Source organism: Mobula birostris, chromosome 13 (genome assembly GCF_030028105.1).
Source record: "Mobula birostris isolate sMobBir1 chromosome 13, sMobBir1.hap1, whole genome shotgun sequence".
Classification (NCBI taxonomy): Eukaryota; Metazoa; Chordata; class Chondrichthyes; order Myliobatiformes; family Myliobatidae; genus Mobula; species Mobula birostris.
The window spans coordinates 68,615,897-68,635,429 of NC_092382.1; the positions used below are offsets into that span (position 1 = coordinate 68,615,897).

Sequence of the window (19,533 nt, forward strand, 5' to 3'; positions counted from 1 at the left end):
TATAGAGGATGTAGGAAATCTAGTTAAGAAGAAAACAAAAGCTTACGAAAGGTTCAAGAAACTAGGTACCGGTAGAGCTCTTGAAAACTACAAGGTTGCGAGGAAGCAGCTTAAGAATGGAATTAGGAGAGCCAGAAGGGGCCATGAGAAGGCGTTGGTGAGCAGGATTAAGGGAAGCCCCAAAGCATTCTACAAGTAGGTGAAAAGCAAGAGGATGAGACATGTGAGAATAGGCTAATCAGGTGCGATATTGGGAATGTGTGCATGGAGTCAGAGGAGGTAGCGGAGGTACTTAATGAATACTTTGATTCAGTATTCACCAGGGAAAATGACCTTGGCAACTGTGCGGATGACTTGCAGTGGACTGAAAAGCTTGAGTATATAGACGTTAAGAAAGAGGATACGGTGGAGCTGTGAAAGACATTCAGTTCGATAAGTCACGGGACCGTGTGAGATATACAGGCTGATGTGGAAAGAGAGGGAGGAGATTGTTGAGCCTCTGGTGATGATGTCTTCATCATCGATATCAGAGGTGGGCAAGTTGTTGGAGAAGATTGTGAGAGGCAGGATTTATGAGCATTTGGAGAGACATAATCTGATTAAGGATAGTCAGCATGGCTTTTCAAGGGCAGGTTGTGCCTTACGTACCTGATTAAATTCTTTGAGGATGTAACAAAACACATTGATGAAGGTAAAGCAGTGGATGTAGTGTATATGGATTTCAATAAGGCATTTGATAAGTTTCCCCATACAAGTGTTCCCCGTTCAGAAAGTAATGAGGCATAGGATCCAAGGAGACCTTGTTTTGTGGATCCAGAATTGGCTTGCCCACAGAAAGAGAAGGGTGGTCGTAGATACTTCGTATTCTGCATGGAAGGTTGGAGACCCATGGCTCTCTACAGAAAACCGTTCTTGTCCCCCACCCTCTGATTTTTTTAATGACCTGGCTATAGAAGCAGAAGGGTGTGTTCGTAAGATTGCTGATGGCACAAATGTTCGTGATGTTGTGGATAGTCTGGAGGGTTGTCAGAAGTTACAGCGGAGCATTGATAGGATACAGAACTGGGCTGCGAAGTGGCAGATGGACTTCCACCCACATAGGTGTGAAATGGTTCATTTCGGTAGGTCCAATTTGAAGACAGAATATAATATACATGTAAATGTTAAGATTCATGACAGTGTGGGCAATCTGAGAAATCTTGAGGTCCGTGTCAATTGGACACTCAAAGCTGCTGCGCAGGTTGACAGTGTTGTTAAGAAAGCGTATGATGCATTGGCATTCATCAATCGTGGGACTGAGTTCGAGAGCTGTGCGGCAATGTTACACCTACATAAGAGTTTGGTCAGACACCACGGGGTTCTGTTCTGTTTTCAGTTCTGGTCACCTCACTGCAGGAAGGATGTAGATATTATAGAGAGAATGCAGAGGAGATTGACAAGGATGTTGCCTGGATTGGAGGGTGGACATTATGACAGCAGGTTGCATGTACTTGGCCTTTTCTCCTTGGAGCGATGGAGGATGAGGGGTGACCTGATAGAGGTGTATAAGAGTATAAGGGGCATTGATCGTGTGGATAGCCAGAGGCTTTTTTTCCAGGGGCTGAAATGGCTAACACGAGGGGCATAGATTTTAGGTGCTTGGAAATAGGTACCAAGGGGATGTCATGGGTATGATTTTTTTTTAATTAGGGAGTGGTGGGTGTGTGGAATGCACTGACAGTGGCGGTGGTGGAAGCCGATACCAGACATACTGATAAGAGCTACTTGGATAGGCACATGGAGCTGAGAAAAATAGAGGTCTATGCGCTGCGGAAATTCTCGGCAGTTTCTAGAGTAGGTTACATGGTCGGCACAGCACTGTGGGCCGGAGGGCTTCTAAAGTGCTGAATGTCAATGTTCTATGTTCTATGTACCGTATCCATGGTGTATGGCAACTGAGGGGCGTTATTGTCTGAATGTCGACTGGAAAAGCATTAACAGTGGTGACAGAGACGTGAGCAGATTGTAAACTTCCTGATCCATCTATCACAGGAGCCATACATAAATTTATATCTTTAGAACTTGAACTTCACAATGAGAGAGACTGACCCAGTTCAAATAAAACATGGGTACTGTAATATTAGTAACTTGTGCAATATCTGCCTTTCCTTTGCCCTCTCCTCGTAAATTTGGCGTTGAGTGAACCAACTCAGTCTGCGATTATGAAGCCTTGCAGTCTCTTGCCCATGTACTGTCCCGGGCTCCATTTTCACAGGCACAATGCGCTTACGGATGTAGTGAGCAACTGATCCAGCCGAACACAATGTAATTAACCGCAATTTTGTTTCAGATATTTTCAGTGCTTTGCACTTGCCCTGCCGCAATCCCACAACCATCGGTTTCTCTGTCCTAATTCCCATCTATTACCCTTCCACGGTTTCCATCACACAACACCGGCACACATGAATTTCAGCTTCTGTGCACGGAGCTGAGTATTTTTCCCCCATCTCAGCCTCACTAACACTGTCTCCTGATAGACTGCCCAGGATTATTGAGTTGGAACTTACACTGAATAACTGCAGCTGTGTTTGCACTGAGGGCGTGCAGATGTGAACAGAGGGGGTTCCATGTGCAGCTTTGGGGTTGAACAGACTAGTTTGGGATGTTAACTGCTTTTCTGATTAAATGGATGCTGCCATTGTTTTCCCTCTGATAAGAGCTTCAATGCACTCCCGGTTCTAAAATTGATGACTTGTAGGATCAGAGGGAATTTTAAAGAGTGATTTCGGATGAGCACTGTTCCGGGGTTGGGTGGCTGTAGGGGAACGATTTCACTCTTCGCAGTAAAAAAAAAAAAAAAAAAAAAAAGAAAATCTGATTTTCACTCCTTCAGATCGTTGTCTTCTCCATTCTGACTCCGGTGGAGGGACCTGTCGTTGCCGGATCCTGAGAGGTGTGTTCCCTTGCAGCAAACACTCCAACTTTCTATGTTGTTCCTCATAATGCCATAAGATCATAAGATATTGGAGCAGAAGTACCCATTCGGCCCATCGAGTCTGCTCCGCCATTCAATCATGGGCTGTTCCAATTCTTCCAATCATTCCCACTCCCCTGCCTTCACCCCATACTCTTTGATGCCCTGGCTAATCAGGAACCTATCTATCTCTGCCTTAAGTACACCCAGTGACCTGGCCTCCACAGCCGCTCATAGCAACAAATTCCGCACATTTACCACACTCTGACTAAAGTGATTTCTCCGCATTTCAGTTCTAAAATAACTTCCTTCAATCCTGAAGTCGTGCCCTCTTGTCGTGGAATCCCAGACCATGGGAAATAACTTTGCCATATGTAATCTGTTCAGGCCTTTTAACATTCGTAATGTTGCTATGAGATCTCCCCTCATTCCCCTAAACTCCAGGGAGTACAGCCTAAGAGCTGCCAGACGTTCCTCATCAGGTAGCCCTTTCATTCCTCAAATCATGCTCGTGAATCTTCCCTGAAACCTCTCCAATATAAGTATATCCTTTCTAAAATAAGGAGCCCAAAACTGCAATCAATACTCCAAGTGTAGTCTCACTAGTGCCTTAGATAGCCTCAGCATCGCATCCATGCTCTAATATTCTATAGCTCAAGAAATGAATGAAAACATTGCATTCATCTTCTTCACAGCCGACGGAACCTGGAGGTTAACTTTTAAGGTATCTCGCACAAGGACTCCCAGGTTCCTTTGCCTCCCTGCATTTTGTATTCTCTCCCCATCGAAATAATAGTCTGACGTTTATTTCTTCCACCAAGATACATGACCATACACTTTCCAACATTCTATTTCATTTCCCACTATTTTGCCCATTACCCTAAACGATCTAAGTCTCTCTGCAGGCTCTCTGCTTCCACAACAGTACACGCTCCTCCACCTATCTTTGAATCATCGACAAATTTAGCCAAAAACCCATTAATACCACATAGACATACATTGTTAAAAACAGCGGTCCTAACACCGACCCCAGTGGAACTCAACTGGTAACTGGCAGCCAGACAGAATACGATCCCTTTATTTCCACTCTCTGTTTCCTGCCGACCAGCCAATGCTCCACCCACGCTAGTAATTTCCCTGTACTTCCATGCGCAAGTATCTTCCTAAGCAGTCTCATGTGCAGCACCTTGTCAAAGGCCCTCTGAAAATCCAAGTACATCACATCTACTGCATCTTCTTTGTCTACCCTGCTTGCACTTTCCTCAAAGAATTGCAGTAGGTTTGTCAGGCAGGATTTTCCTTTCAGGAAACCATGCCGCCTTTGGCCAATCTTGCCATTTGTCTCCAGGTACTCCGTCATCTCATCCCAAAAAATCGATTCCAAGAAGTTCCCTACTACTGATGTTAGGGTAATTGGTCTATTGTTTCCTTTCTGCTGCCTGACACCCTTCTTAAAAAGCGGAGTAACATTTGCAATTTTTCAGTAATCCAGTATAGCGCCAGAATCGATCAGTTCTTGAAAGATCATCGTTGATGACTCTGCAGTCTCTCCAGATACTTCATTCAGGACCCGAGGGTGCATTCCATCATGTGCAGGAGATTTATCCACCCTCTATGTCCTATGTAAACCAACCTTCCAGCAAACATTTTCCATGCGTCTCACTGTGTCATGTTGCCAACATTTACCTGGTCAAATGCACGTGTCTCAGCAACGATATGGCCCTACACAATATCAATCTGTGGTGGAAGCAGTGATTTCTTCACTTACCTTTCAGCTCACTGGGAATATCCGGGACGGGTTGATGGATTGGAACACAACCTGTTCGGATTTAAACAATTTGGGGAATTGAAATTATTAAATATGTAGAGCCTGAATCCTAAATTAGATCAATCTCTGATATTAACTCACCATGTTCCTGAATTTCTTTCAGTATTTTGTCCAACTTTGGGACGACATTGCGCATTTTCACGAAGTTTTCCCACATCGCCCTCCGGGCGCGGGAGCCTTTCTCCATCACCAGGCTCAGGAGGAGTTTAGAACTGTCCGCCCTCTTGCCATTATCAGCGAGATCAGAGATTGTCTGTGAAGAGTAACGGTGAACAAATTGGGAACGACAGATTCACACAGACAATGAGAAGTAAATGATGTGCGCAGTAACGGGATCATACTGAGCAGTCACCCGGACGGGTGCAGACCTTGTCTGGACATGGACTGTATATTGTGAGTTCAGAGCACACGGAGGGACATGCACAGTGAAGCTGGTTTACCAGTCAATGAGATCCTGGCTGGTCTGTGACGGCTTCATTGAAGTAACTTCAATTCCATAAATAATTCCTCATCAGGTTTGACGGTGTAAAAAAAAAAAATCGGAAAATAACGATCACAGAGGAAGAAAGAAGTCAGGAGTTTTTTTTTTATATAGCAGAGTGAACATTCTCAGAGAAGTTGCAGAAAAAATAATGTGATTCATTTGCTCTGTCCGCCAGTGTCCAACATGACAGCGGATTGCCAGCTGACACCTGATGCCTTTCCATTGCCTTTTCCAGTGGAGGTGTATTCAGTGATTACACGTTACAATATGACAGTATTCTCCGATTCACACTGTTTGCTACTACAAATTGTAACACAATCATCTCCGCCCAGAACAGAACACACTCGCGTTCCTGCGGCGCCCACTGATGATGTCCGGGTTCTCACTGACATCCCGCCGTCACACTGTACAGCCTTCGCAAACTGAAACCTCCCGTCGTATTTCCATGTTATACTGTAAGCCTACAGAACTGTTACTTGCTCAACTCACTCTGAACACTGAGCAGCCACTCATCAGTCCGCGGGGTGTTCTCAACCCTTTCTATCACTGGTTCAGATTCACATTTCTGTGGTTGTATGTACAGTATTTATTTCCCAGTTGTTCTTTTATCTAATTTAATATCCAATGAGTCAGAGATCCGACAGCCATCAGTCCTCTGATGTGTGAAAATTCAAACCCAAACTCACCCGATGTTCCTCTCCGCTGAACTGATTCTCATCCTTTAACGCCAGGCTCACTCCATACACTCCTCTTTCCATCGCCTGCTCCAGCCTGTCCCGGTAGAATTCCGTCAACTGCAGCAGCTGGGAGTCGTTCCAGCCTGCCAGGAGCTCGGTGATCACTGAGCTGGGACCTGTGAAGGACATACCCGTGACCTTTCCTGATGTTGACGTCACTGGAACTCCTCCCCTGCCCGCCCGTTCAGCCATGTCGAGGACAGTTGGGGTCAGATTTTGCTGCGCTGTAACGAACAAAATTAACAGTTGAGCGTCAGGCATTAATTGAAGTATAATGGAGAACACTGTTTTGTTTTTAAATACAACGACACACCTCCAAACATCTTGGGCCTTTCCACTGAAGACTTGATACGGCCTAAGATACCTGCGCCCATGCACCCACAGTCAGGCAATATCCATTTTTCCTCTATCCCTGGATTGTACACCTTTCCACGATTCCCCGGAGTATCTACTAGCTTTATCGCAGGCAACACCCTTTTAGGAACCAATCTTGTATCCTGGACTGGGAGTGATGTGTCAATAGGAAAGGCAAGGCAGGCTGAGCAGACAGCGTCCACTGCTTTTGTCCTCCTACCACTGGTGGCGCCATGGTGTGTAATGGACAATTGTTACAGCAGTCAGGGGTGGAACATTTCTGCTGACCAATGGGACATGTATTCCTCGCATCACTGAATTATACAGATTTCTTAGTCACACCTGATTCTCACGGTCCCCTTTCAGTTTAACAGCTCCTGGCATTGACACCCATGGCAACATATGGTTTGAGTCTACATAGAAACACGCTGACGTCCTGAACAATGCAGTCCCACCCATGGTATCGCGGCATCTTGTCCAGAACCACGACATCTTCTCCGGCAGGATTTTAAGATCATTATTATCTCCTAATCTCCGGTCATGATTAATTTACGCAATCATCTGGTTATTATCAGAAATTTACATGGCACCTTGTTAAACACAATGTCGACCAACCATATATCAAAAACAGCAAGCTGGCAAAAGCAGATTTGCAATAACTAAACCAAAATGTTGGAATTATTGAACAAGACAGACAGTACGTTGATACATCAGATTGAAGACCGCGTAATCAAAGCTGAGCCTATCTGTAGCAGCCATGTATCTGCTCTCTACCTGCACTGTATTCTGTGTTTCGTAGTTATGATTTTCTTATGCTCCGGAGTGGGGTGGTGGCGGGGTGAAAGTGAAGGGAATCAGTTTCATATTTGTGCTTTGTTCACAGCTGGGAACTGACGGATGTCATATATTTTATTATTATCCACTCAAATACACTGAACTTACACTTCGGTAGATTTCCGTTTCATTGCTAACAGATTGTAGGTTTTCTGATTTCTAATAAGGGATCGAATACACCAACCTTTACCATCACCAACTTTTGTAATCAATATCGGAGCTGAGAGCACGTCATACAACTATAACAAATCCGCGGGTGTCGCCAGCAATGACAATTTGGTTTGGCTACGTTCTCAACAAATGTTTATCAATCTGACTATTACTTTACATATAAGGTCATAAGATATAGGAGCAGAAGTAGACCATTCGGCCCTTCCAGTCTGCTCTACCATTCAATCATAGACTGATCTAATTCTCCCAGTCAGTCCCACTCCCATGCCTTCTCTCCCATACCCTTTGTTGCCTTGGCTAATTAACTACCTCTCCTTCTCTGCCTTAAATACACCCAATGACTTGGCCTCCACAACCGCTCGTGGCAAAAAAAAAAAAATCACTAGATGTACCACCTTTTGGCTAAAGGAAGTTCTTCGCATCTCTGTTCTAAATGGACGTTCTCCAATCCTGAAGTTGTGCCCTCTTGTGCTAGAAGCCTCTACCATGGGAAATAACTTTGCCATATCTATCTGCTCAGGCCTCTGAAAATTCGGAATTTTACTATAACATCGCCCCTCATTCTCCTGAACTCGAGGAAATACAGCCCACGAACTGCCAGGCGTTCCTCATACCGCAACACTTTCATTCCTGGAATAATTCTCGTGAGTCTTCTCCGAACCCTCTCCAATGTCAGTATATCATTTCTAAAAGAAGGAGCCCAAAACTGCACACAATCTAAGTATCGTCTCACGAGTGTCTTCATCCCAGCTCTTATATTCTTCATTGACCCATATCATAAAAGGAAGCGGTCCAAAATCGACCCCCGTGGAGCTCCACTGGTAACCGTTATCCAGACGGAAAAGGATTATTTTATTCCCACTCTCTGCTTTCTGCCGATCAGCCTACGCACTCAAATTTCAATGTGAACTCGATCATATTGTGATCACTGTTCCCTAAGTTTTCCTTCAAATTAAGCTCTCTTATCACCTCCGGATCATTGCAAGATACCCAATCCAGCTGTTCAACAAAACGTTGTTCTTAAAAACCATCCCTTTGACATCGGGCCAATACTCTCTCTTGAGGTCCAGTACTGACCTGGTTTTCCCAATCCACTTTCATGTTAGAATCCCCGACGATTATCATGAAATTGCCCTTCTGACTCGCCTTTTCCATCTCCTGCTGTAATTTGTAATCCACATTCCAGCTGCTGTTTGGAGGAATGATACAACTGTTATTAGGGTAATTTTACCCTTTCCATTTCTTAACTCAACCCATACAGACTCTACACCTTTCGATGGTATGTCAGCCCTTTCTAATGACTTAATATTATTTCTTATAGAGAGGGCCATATCACCCCCCATATCAGCCTTCTAACCTATCTTTCCGGTACACAGTATATCCTTGGACGTTGAGCTCCCAATGGCAGCCATCATTCAGCCAAGATTCAAAGATGGCCAAAAGGTCATACTTGCTAATCTGCAGCTGAAATTCAAGATTGTCTATTTTATTTCTTACGCTGCGTGCACTCAAATATAACATTTTCAGACCAGTATTTGTTGTTTCCACGCCTCTATTGCCCTTTAAATCATACCATTAGCTGCTATTATGCCTCAAATCCCGCCTGTCCTTTCTATCATCTCTATTGCAGATTACATTCGATTTTTTCTGTTTTACCCTTCCTCAGTCCTAACACACCGGTCCCCACCCCACTGCCAAATAGTTTAAACTCTGCCTAACAGCTTATTAAACCTACGTACTCAGATATTTTAGGTTCAGTTGTAAGCCGTCCTTTTTTATTTTACAGGTCGTGCCTCCCACAGAAGGGGTCCCTGTGATCCAGGAACCCGAAGCCCTGCCGCTTCACCAGTTTCTCAGACACGTATTAATATGCTTGATCATGGCATTGATGAAAACCCTATCAGGAGAACACTAATGGTAAACACTAATAGGAGATTTTAGAACACTATTAGGACTCGACACTGCGCCCGTTTCTATTTCTAAACTTTCAATTATGATCGTGTAGCAGTAAGTTTTCAAGATGTTCCCGGACTCATAAAAAAAAAACCTCGAAAATCATTAGATCTTACTGTTTCTAAAATCAAACCTCATTGAAATTTGAACACCGCATGCAAATAGAATGATCTCAGTGAACAAACATATAATCATCTCTCACACCGCAACATCTGGAAGTGATAAGGACTTACCCTACTGTTCACAGTAAGACCATTAGAAAAACGAGTATAATAAAACTATATGGCCCATCCAGTCCGATCCAACCTTATTCTCCTGCATTGTCCCTTAAACCATCAATCTCCTTACAATCAAGAACATAATAGTCTCTGCTGTATCACAATGACAACATCCAACACCCCGTGTGGCAACAAATTCCACAGATTAACCATTAGCTGAAGAAATTACTCTAATCACAGTTTTACAAGAACTATCGTAGGAAACTACGAGGAAAATACTATATAAGAATTATCATAGGAAAGGTGGACAATAACGCTGAAGAAGGGGTTGCTGGTTTACAAACAGAGCCAATGCGTAGCGAGGGGAGGCTGTTGATAGGACAAAATTGCAGTCAATAGGGTGAGATGCAATGTTAAAGGTGGACAAGATCGAAAAGGGCGAATGCAGATCAGAAGGTTTTAAATTTTTATGCGCGCTGTATAAGGAATAATATAGATGAACTGACAACAAAGCTGCAGATTGGCTGATATAATGTTATAGGCATCACGGAATCATGGCTGAAAGATTATAGCTGGGAGATTATTAAGGGATTGCACACGCTGGAGGCAGGAAGCACGTTCTCGCTGATGGGTGAGTTCAGAACTGGAGGCCACAGTTTAGGAATTAGGGGTAAGTCATTCAGAACGAAGTTGAGTAAAAACTTTTTCACCCAGAGAGTGGTGGATATGTGGAATGCTCTGCCCCAGAAGGCTGTGGGGGCCAAGTCTCTGGGTGCTTTCAGGATAGAGATGGATAGAGCTCTTAAAGATAGCGGAATCAAAGGTTATGGGGATAAGGCAGGAACCGGATACTGATTGTGGATGATCAGCCATGATCACAGTGAATGGGGATGCTGGCTCGAAGGCCGAATGGCCTACTCCTGCACCTATTGTCTATTGGCTATTGTCTATTAATGTCCAAGGATACGCATTGTATTGAAGGGACAGGCAGGGAGGCAGAGTGGGCTGCGTGGCTCCGTCGGTAAAAAATTAAATTAATTCATTAAAAAGAGGTGACATAGTGTTGGAATGTGCTGATTCATTGTTGTTAGAGCTAAGGTACTGTAAGGGTAAAAAGACCTTGATGGGAGTTAGACACAGACCTCCAAGCAGTAGTAAGAATGTGGTCTACAAATTACAAAGGGATATAGAAAATACATGCCAAAAGTGCTAGGTTACAATAGCCATGGATGATTTCCATATGCAGGTAGATTAGAAAATTAGGTCGATGCTGGATCCCAAGAGGGGAATTTCTAGAATGCCTACGCGATAGAGCAGTTCGTGGTTAAGCCGAGTCGGGAATCAACTATTCTGTATTGGGTGTTGTGCAATGAACCAGAATTGATTAGAGATCTTCAGATATAAGAACCCTGAGGGGAAAGTAATTATAATATGAGCGAATTCGCCCTGAAATATGAGAAGGAGATGCTAAAGTCTGATGTATCAGTGTTACGGTGGAGTAAAGGGAATTACAGAGGCATGAGAGGGGAGTTGGCTAGCTAACACAAACGTGTCTAACAAGAGAACTCAAAGCTAACATAAAAGGCAAAAAGAGAGCATACAATAGAACAAACAGTTGTGGGAAGTTAGAGGATTGAGTTATTTTTAGAACCAACAGAAGGGCAACTGAAAAAAGATATGAAGAAAGTAAAGATGGAATATGAAATTTAGCTTGACAATAATATTACATAGGATACCAGAAGTTTCTTCAGATATATCAAGTGTAAAAGAGAGGCAACAGTGGATATCAGACCGCTGGAAAACGATGCTGGAGAAGTAGCAATGGGGAACAACACAACGGCGGAAGAACTGAATAGGTATTTTGCGCCTGTCTTCACTGTGGAAGATACTAGCAGTATGGTGGATGTTCCAGCTGTCGGGGTCATGAATTGCGTAACTAGACAGAAGGCTCTTGGGAAATGGAAAGATCTGAAGGTAGATACGATACTCCGACCAGATGGTGTACACCTCACAGTTCTGAAAGTGGAGGCTGAAGAGATTTTGGAGGCATTAAAGAGCTTTCAAAAATCGCAAGATTACAGACTGATTCCGGAAGATTGGAAGATTGCAAATGACACTCCACTCTTCAAGTAGGGAGAGAGGCGGAAGAAAGGCAACTATAGGCCTGTCAGTCTGACCTCAATGATCGGGACGATGTTGGAGTTCATTATTAAGGATGAGGTCTCAGGGTACTTGGAGAAACATGGTGCGTCATAGTCAGCATGGTTTCCTCAAGGGAAAATTTTGTCTGACAGATTTGTTGGAATTCTTTGAAGAACTATCAAGCAGGAGACAAAGGTGAATCGGTTGATGTTGTGTACTCGGATTTCCGAAAGGCCTTTGACATGGTTGCACACTTGAGCCTGCTTAACAAACTACGAACCCACGATATTACAGGAAAGATTCTAAAATGGATAAATCAGTGCCTGATTGGCAGGCGGTCGTATGGTGATGCAGCTTCCCTGGAGCGGGATGAAAAGGCACACCAAAAGGTGGAACCGGCTGTGGGAGGGTATGGTTTGTCAGCTCTGAGAACGAGTTGGATGTAATATAACCTTCTGACTGAATAAGAAAACCATTCTGAGTGTATTTGAAATGTCAGAAGCAGGTAAGATGTGATCGCATATGTTGAAGGCAGGGGTTGTGTCTCCATCAGAAGGGTGTGGAGTTTTGAAGTCAATGCCTTGTGGTGCCACCATCGTAATTTAGCACGTGCAGAGTAGTGGATCACACAGCATGGAAACAGGAATTTGGCCGGCCATGCTTGATACATAGAATATAGATAGAACAAAGAATAGTAGGGCACAGTACAGGCCCTTCGGTCCACATTGTTGTGCCGACTCTCAAACCCTGCCTCCTATATAACCCCCACCCAAAATTCCTCCATATACCTGTCTAGTAGTCTCTTAAACTTCACTAGTGTATCTGCCTCCACCACTGACTCAGACAGTGCATTCCACGCACCAACCACTCTCTGAGTAAAAAACCTTCCTCTAATATCCCCCTTGAACATCGCACCCGTTAGCTAAAAGCCATGTCCCTTTGTATTGAGCAGTGATGACCTGGGGAAGAGGCGCTGGCTATCCACTCTATGTTTTCCTCTTAATATATTTTATACCTCTATCATGTCTCCTCTCATCCTCCTTCTCTCCAAAGAGTAAAGCCCTAGCTCCCTTAATCTCTGATCATAATCCTGTCATGGTCCGGATCGGAGTCCCTTTCAATTTAGCTTGTTTATGTTACGATCCGGACCGTTGATTCCCTGTTTTCCCGCGTCCCTCGATTTAGGTGATTAGAGGCAATTAACACTCGGCTGAACCGATAGTTTATAGTCTCCACCTTCCAGCTGTTCGGGGAGGGAGCGTCTGCAAAGTCACGGTGGCCGGAGCAAGCCTAGTCTCTGCCGAAGCGACTGCCGGTAACTCGCCCTTCCTCATCGGAGCAACCCAGTCCAGTTACCTCGCCGAAGTGATCCTGCAAAGTATTCCTCATCAAGGTGGAACCGTCAGTTAACCCGCCAGAGGGAATGAAGAACCGCTGTTTTCTGTTCCCGGGCCGAGTCGAGAGCTGGCCACTACCCGGAGGCTCCAAGTCAAGTCCTGGCTCTGGGCCTCGTTCAAATACCATGTCAAGTGCTGGCCCTGGCGGCGTTCAAAGTCCTGGCCCTGGCGGCGTTCAAGTACCATGTCCTGGCCCTGGCGGCTTCCCAGTTCTGAGTCATGCCCTGGCACTGGCGTTCTGTGATTCCTGTTCTACCCCCTTGTCAGAAATCCTTTTCTGCCCCTCTCGCCTCTAGCCCTCGTCTGCAGCCCCCGCCTGCACTTCGGTCTAGTTCCATCACCGGAGCTAGATAGGTACTGTCTGGTGTCCATTCGTGTTGGTCTTGTCTTGTCTTGTCTTTTCCTCGCCTCCGTGGGGTAAGTCAGGCCGTCTTGCCGTTGCCCCACGGAGGGTCAGGAGTCCCGGGCCTATCCCCTGTACCCAAGGAGGGGTCCCGGCTCTCTGTTCTGTGTATGTGTCCAAGGTTTCAGGTACTTGCTCTCCCGAGACCGAGGCTCTGTTTTCCATGTTCCTCCTCTCCCTAGCCCATGTCATGTCCATGCCTGGTTCTGGGGTCCGAGCCCGAGGCTAGACCCAGGTAATGGGTCCTTGCCCAGTCTCGGGCTCGGAGTCCATACCCTAGCCTCTTCGTATCTCCTCTAGTTCTGGGAGCCGAATCAGAGTCCAAGCCCAGACCCTTGGTCCCAGCCCAGTCTCCGTCCCGAGTCCTTATCCTGTTCGATATTCCTGTTTCTGTCTTGCTCTCCTGGTATCGAACAATAAACTAAACCTAAGTAACCTCACAAGATGTGCCTTGCATTTGGGTCCACCATTGCTCCCCAATGCCCACGCCACTGTGACAAATCCATACACTCCAAACCAGGCAGCATCCTGGTAAATCTCCTCTGTACCCTTTCCAATGCTTCCACATCCTTCCTATTGTGAGGTGTTCTGACCATCCAGTCACTGTCTACACTGGTCCCGTTTACCAGCACTGGTTCACAGCCGACTGTATCTCGGCAGCTTCAATGCTCATCAATGATCACGCCTTGAATGAGGAATCAACAGGAGGTACTCTTTCAGTTCTCCAGGAGTTTGCTTGTGGCTTGGCAGGGCACAGGGATATTGATCAAGGCCCCAGTAATCCCTTCACTTGCCCCTCTCTGTAACTTGCGGTATAACCCATCAGGTCCTAGAGACATGTATGTCATAGTGCATTTTAAGAGACCCAACAGTGTCTCCTCTTTTATTTCAAAATGCCCGAGTATACTGGTGCTCTCGGCACTGATCTCTCTATCCTCCATGTCCTTCCCCTTGGTAAATACTGATGTACGTTACTCATTAAGGTCCACACACACATCCGCTAGGGCCCTGTTTGATTCAACCTTCCTAAGCTTTACATACTTTTCATTTTCATGCTTGACTAAATTCATCACTTCTGTTCACATTTAAGGTTTTCTTACGCTGCCAATCTCGTGATGTCTTCGTACAGGAATGTACCCATCCTGTACTTCCCGTGCAGATGGGCTATGAACACCCTCCGCATGTCAGATGTGGACTTGCCAGAAACAGTTGTTTCCCATTAGCTCTCACTAGATCCTCCGTTATGAATTCGTAATTTACCTTGATCCAATTCATTACCCTCCCTCAAAGTTTACAATTTTATTCTCTATAGCTCCCTTAAAGTTGAGGAGTTCTGCACTAACTGTTCACCCACCAAATGGTCGGGCATCTGGCTAGCATAATCACCCAACACCAGGTTCAGTACAGCTCCTGCTTTTGTTGGACTATCAACATACCGATTTAAGATGTTATCCTAGAGAGCAAAAATAGTTGAAGCTAGAGAATTGGGGAGCTTTTTAATAATCAAAAGAAGGCAAATTAAAAAAGGAATAAGGAGAGAAAAGGTGAAATATAAAGGCAAGCCTGCGAATAATATAAAATAGGATAGCAAAATAAAATATCATAATGAAACACGATAATGTATCACATTCATTCGTGATTAATATGCATAAAATCTAACCTGGTCCGGTCTTCAATGTTCCCACTGATTAGTATTTTTGCTGTTGCGTGGATCAACCATTGCTCTAAGCCGGAAGTTTTCACACGGCCTGTGAAACGCGCTGCATCTCTGTTATCTTGTTTTTTGGAATGTGCATCTATGAATATTTAGAATGGACTGACAAAAAAAAAAAAACTGTTGAGTTTATCTTTTAATGGAAGAATATGATATAATACAGTACTGCAAAAGACAAGCTCTCCGGTTTCATGAGCCTTATACCAGCTGCATTCAAATCCATTGCGCTACAACAACGGCTCTGTGACGGAAGCATTTTAATTACAACGCAGCCGCACACCGGCGCGGCTCAGAGGGAACAGTGACTGTCTATCTCTCCGGGTTTCCTCAGACTTATAACAGTCCACTGCTTTGTCAGCGACAACCTGTTGTTGGAAACAGGAAAATCGCAAAACTCAGCACCAAGTCTCACCTTTGTCCATAATCGAGATAGGTAAACATAGAACACAGAATAATACAGCACAGTACAGACCCTTCGGCCCACAATGTTGTGCCGACCCTCAAACTATGCCTCCCATATAAGCCCCCACCTTAAATTCCTCCATATACCTGCGAAGCAGTCTCTTAAATTTCACTAGTGTATCTGCTTCTACCACTGACTCAGGCAGTGCATTCCAGGCACCAATCACACTCTGAGTAAAAAACCTTCCTCTAATATCCCCCTGGAACTTCCCACCCCTTACCTTAAAGCCATGTCCTCTTGTATTGAGCAATGGTGCCCTGGGGAAGAGGCGCTGGCTGTCCACTCTATCTATTCCTCTTGTTATCTTGTACACATCTATCATGTCTCCTCTCATCCTCCTTCTCTCCAAAGAGTAAAGCCCTAGCTCCCTTAATCTCTGAGGGCCTGTCTAAATGGTAAAAGAACTAAATGGCCACTTTATTAGGTACAACAGCACACCAGCTCATTAATGGGAATCTGTTAATCGCGTGGCAGCAACTCAAAGGATAAAAACGTGCAGATATAGTTAAGGGATTCAGTTGTTGTTCAGGCAAACATCCAAATTTGGAATAAATGCGATCTAAGTGACCTTGACCGTGGAATGATGGCTGGTGTCAGACAGGGTGGAATGAGCATTACGGAAACTTATCATCTCCTGGGACTTTCCACGCACAAAAGTCTCGGTTTACAGAGAATGGTGCGAAAACAAAACAAAAGGAAATCCAGTGAGTAGCAGTTCTGAGGGTGAAAACGCCTTCTTAATGAGAGAGATCAAGGAGATTGGCCAGACTGATTAAATGCGAGGGGAAGGCGACAGTAACTTAAACAACCATGCGCTCCAAAAGCGGGGTGCAGAAGAGCGTTACTGAACGCCGAACATTGGATTTGGACGGGGTACCGTCGCAGTAAACCCCGAACATACACTCAGTGGCCACATTATTAGGTACAGGAGGTAGATAAAAATTGCCCACTGAGTGTAGACGTCCAGACTTTTATCAACTGACTGTAAGATTTACTACAGGATTTTTTATTTTAAATACCACTGCCAGATATATAACGTCTTTGCGCACAAAAAAAAAATACACAGCATACAATAAAACACCTGTACGTCAATCCACGCAATCTTCAGGACAATATTGAAATGGTAGAAACTCTAGAAATACTATCGTGACAAGCGGGGTAATAAAACACCATAACATTTCTCTTTATGGCCCTGTTCTCGCCTTGTGTTGGACTCCGGAGTCTGTTTTCAGCGAATCTGAGCATCTGAATGTTATGGGCCCTAACAGTACGAGGACACACCCTGAGTAATGTTCAGTCGATAACACGCTCATAAATCTGAACTTCAGCTTATTCAGCACGTAACGCCGCACACTGTTCCACAACGCTTGTGTTAAACCACACAAAGACTCATTTTGCTTGAATGTCTTTCTAAGGTAAGGTTAGAGTCTGATTTACTACTTCACTACGGAAGCAATGTTTATGTTTCTCTCGAAAGGTTCACCTGCTCCGGAAAGGAAGTCAACTCCAATCCTGGTCCGCTTCTGTTGCTGTCATCACTTTGATTTATGGTTCAGCTTGGAACCGGTTTATTATAAGATTATAAACTACAGCGACAGCTCAGGGCAAAGATCGCTGTGGATTTATTGCTCAGAGACAGCAGAAGAAAGGGCGCTGTGAACTCTGAGGAAATACGATGCATTTGGAGTATTGTTTTCCCTGTCCCAGATCTAACTGCCCCTGCTGCTTCTCTTTCCCTTTAAGGAAGAGAATTCCAGAGACACACTAGCTCCACCTCATAAAAATAACCTCATCTCTCTTCACCTCTTTCTGGTCTCGCTGCAACAGTAAACATCGTCTCCGCATTCCTGACAAGACACCGCCTGATGTTCACCGTCACCGGCAATTAATTGATCTGAACACCACCGGATTCATTTATGTAAACGCCATCGGATAAAATCTCCCCTCATTCATCTAAATAACAGCCAATACAATCAGCCTCCTGTCTATATCTAATACCAGCGAATATAGTGAAATGCCCCCATTCATCCAGTACCAGAGGACAAAATCGTGTTCCCTCTAATTCTACTAAGTCAGCAAAAACAAGCTGACGTTGATAAACGAGGCGGCGCGGTCAGCATTGAAGCGGACGGGTAACAACAGCAGAAGCCCCTGGGCATGCACTCAGTTGCCACATTACCAAGTACAGGAGGTACATGTTAAAGTGCCCACTGAGCGAAGAATTGCCTAATTTTGTCTGCGGCCAGTCAGAATTAATACAATATTTGTTAATATAAATATCATTGCCACATCATCTAAAAAAATCACAACCAGAGCAATAAAGCAACAGATGGCAAATCCGCGCGATTTTAAAGACAATATTGATTTGGTAGCAATAGTGGAAATACTGCTGTGGCGAGCGGGGTTATTAAAACACCATGACACAGCCCAGTACCAACCCTGTGTTTACCTGGCGCTGGACTCCTGCGTCTGGTTTCAGCGAATCCGAGCATCTGAATTTTATGGGCCCTAACAGTAAGTGATCACACCCTGGGCAATGTTCAGTCGCTAACACGCTGATAAACCTGAATTTCAGTCTATCCAGCAGGTAGCCCCACACCCTGGGCAATGTTCAGTCGCTAACACGCTGATAAACCTGAATTTCAGTCTATCCAGCAGGTAGCCCCACACCCTGTTCCGCAACGCTTGTGTTAAACCACACAAAGACTCATCTTGCCTGAATGAGTCTTTCTAACCTGTGGTCCCAGCCAGAATTAATACCTCAGAGCACGATGCAATGATTACCTTTCTCTGGATAATTTGATCTGCTCCAGAGAGGAAGCACAACCCCAATCCTGGTTCCGCTCGGTTGGATATATTGTTCACCTTGGGTCCAGTTTATTCTCAGAATATAAACCTCAGCGGCAGCTCAGGGCAAAGATCGCTGTGGGTTTGTTGCACAGAGACAGCAGAAGGAAGCGCGCCGTGAACTCTGATGAAATATTATGCGTTTGGATTAATGTTCTCTTTTCAACAGTGGAGATTTCCTTTCTCCAGCTTCAACTGTGCCCCCATTGTGTCGACTTCCATTGATTTTAACTCCAACCCGCTTTGAAGCCAAGGTTCATAGTTGTTCTCAGTTGGAACATGAGGGTAGTGGTCCGATTGTGACTCGGCTGTGCCGAGATTACCATCTCCCGGAGATAACTACCAGTCAAAGTTGACAGCGAGGGAAGTAGACCCTTCTCCTTCAGTTTATTGTTCACTTACAGATCGCAGCAATCAGATGAAATTAAGACGATCTCCCGCTGGTGAATTTGCCTGACATCGCATTTACTTGGCACATACATCAACCATTTCTCATCAGTGACTGATGGGAAAACTCTGGATATTAAATTCACCGGGTCTATTTGTCGGAAGTTTCTGCTGGCATATTAATTAGTAGCAGGACATTCGGCCTCTCAGTCCTGTTCTGCCAGTGTCTATGATTCTAGGATCACGACTGAACTGTGATCTGAACGGCCCAAGCCTGCCACAGCCTGCAACACGTCACTCACTTGCCTGTCAAGAATCTGTCTTCTGTGGAATTAAACACACCAAAAAGACTCCGCTTTGGAAACTTTGAGGAAGAAGATCCCAAACACACACTATCCCACCTCCTAAAAGTAACCCTACCTATTTTCACCTGTTTCAGCCCCCCTTAAAGCAGCAAACATATTTTCCACATTGCTGTCAAGATGTTTCGTTATGTTGTATTTTTCCAGCAACAGCTCAACTCATTATCGAAACAAGCGGATAAAAATCCTCTCATTCATCTAAATAAAAGTGAATAGCGTCATCTCCTCATTTTTATCCAATACCCGCAAATAAAGTCAAATTCCCACATTCCTCCAGTAACAGGGC

At 44.7% G+C, this 19,533-nt stretch overlaps 1 protein-coding gene across 1 annotated transcript in view; it reads right to left on the bottom strand.

The window, feature by feature from the left end:
• LOC140207982 (uncharacterized) overlaps positions 1-6,194 on the bottom strand; it is a 52,017-nt gene extending 45,823 nt beyond the window's left edge. The window contains 5 exon segments of the mRNA XM_072276514.1: positions 70-109; positions 829-866; positions 4,722-4,772; positions 4,863-5,034; positions 5,952-6,194. Of these exon segments, the coding sequence (XP_072132615.1) occupies positions 70-109; positions 829-866; positions 4,722-4,772; positions 4,863-5,034; positions 5,952-6,194 (544 nt within the window).
• Between the last annotated feature and the right edge of the window lie 13,339 nt (positions 6,195-19,533).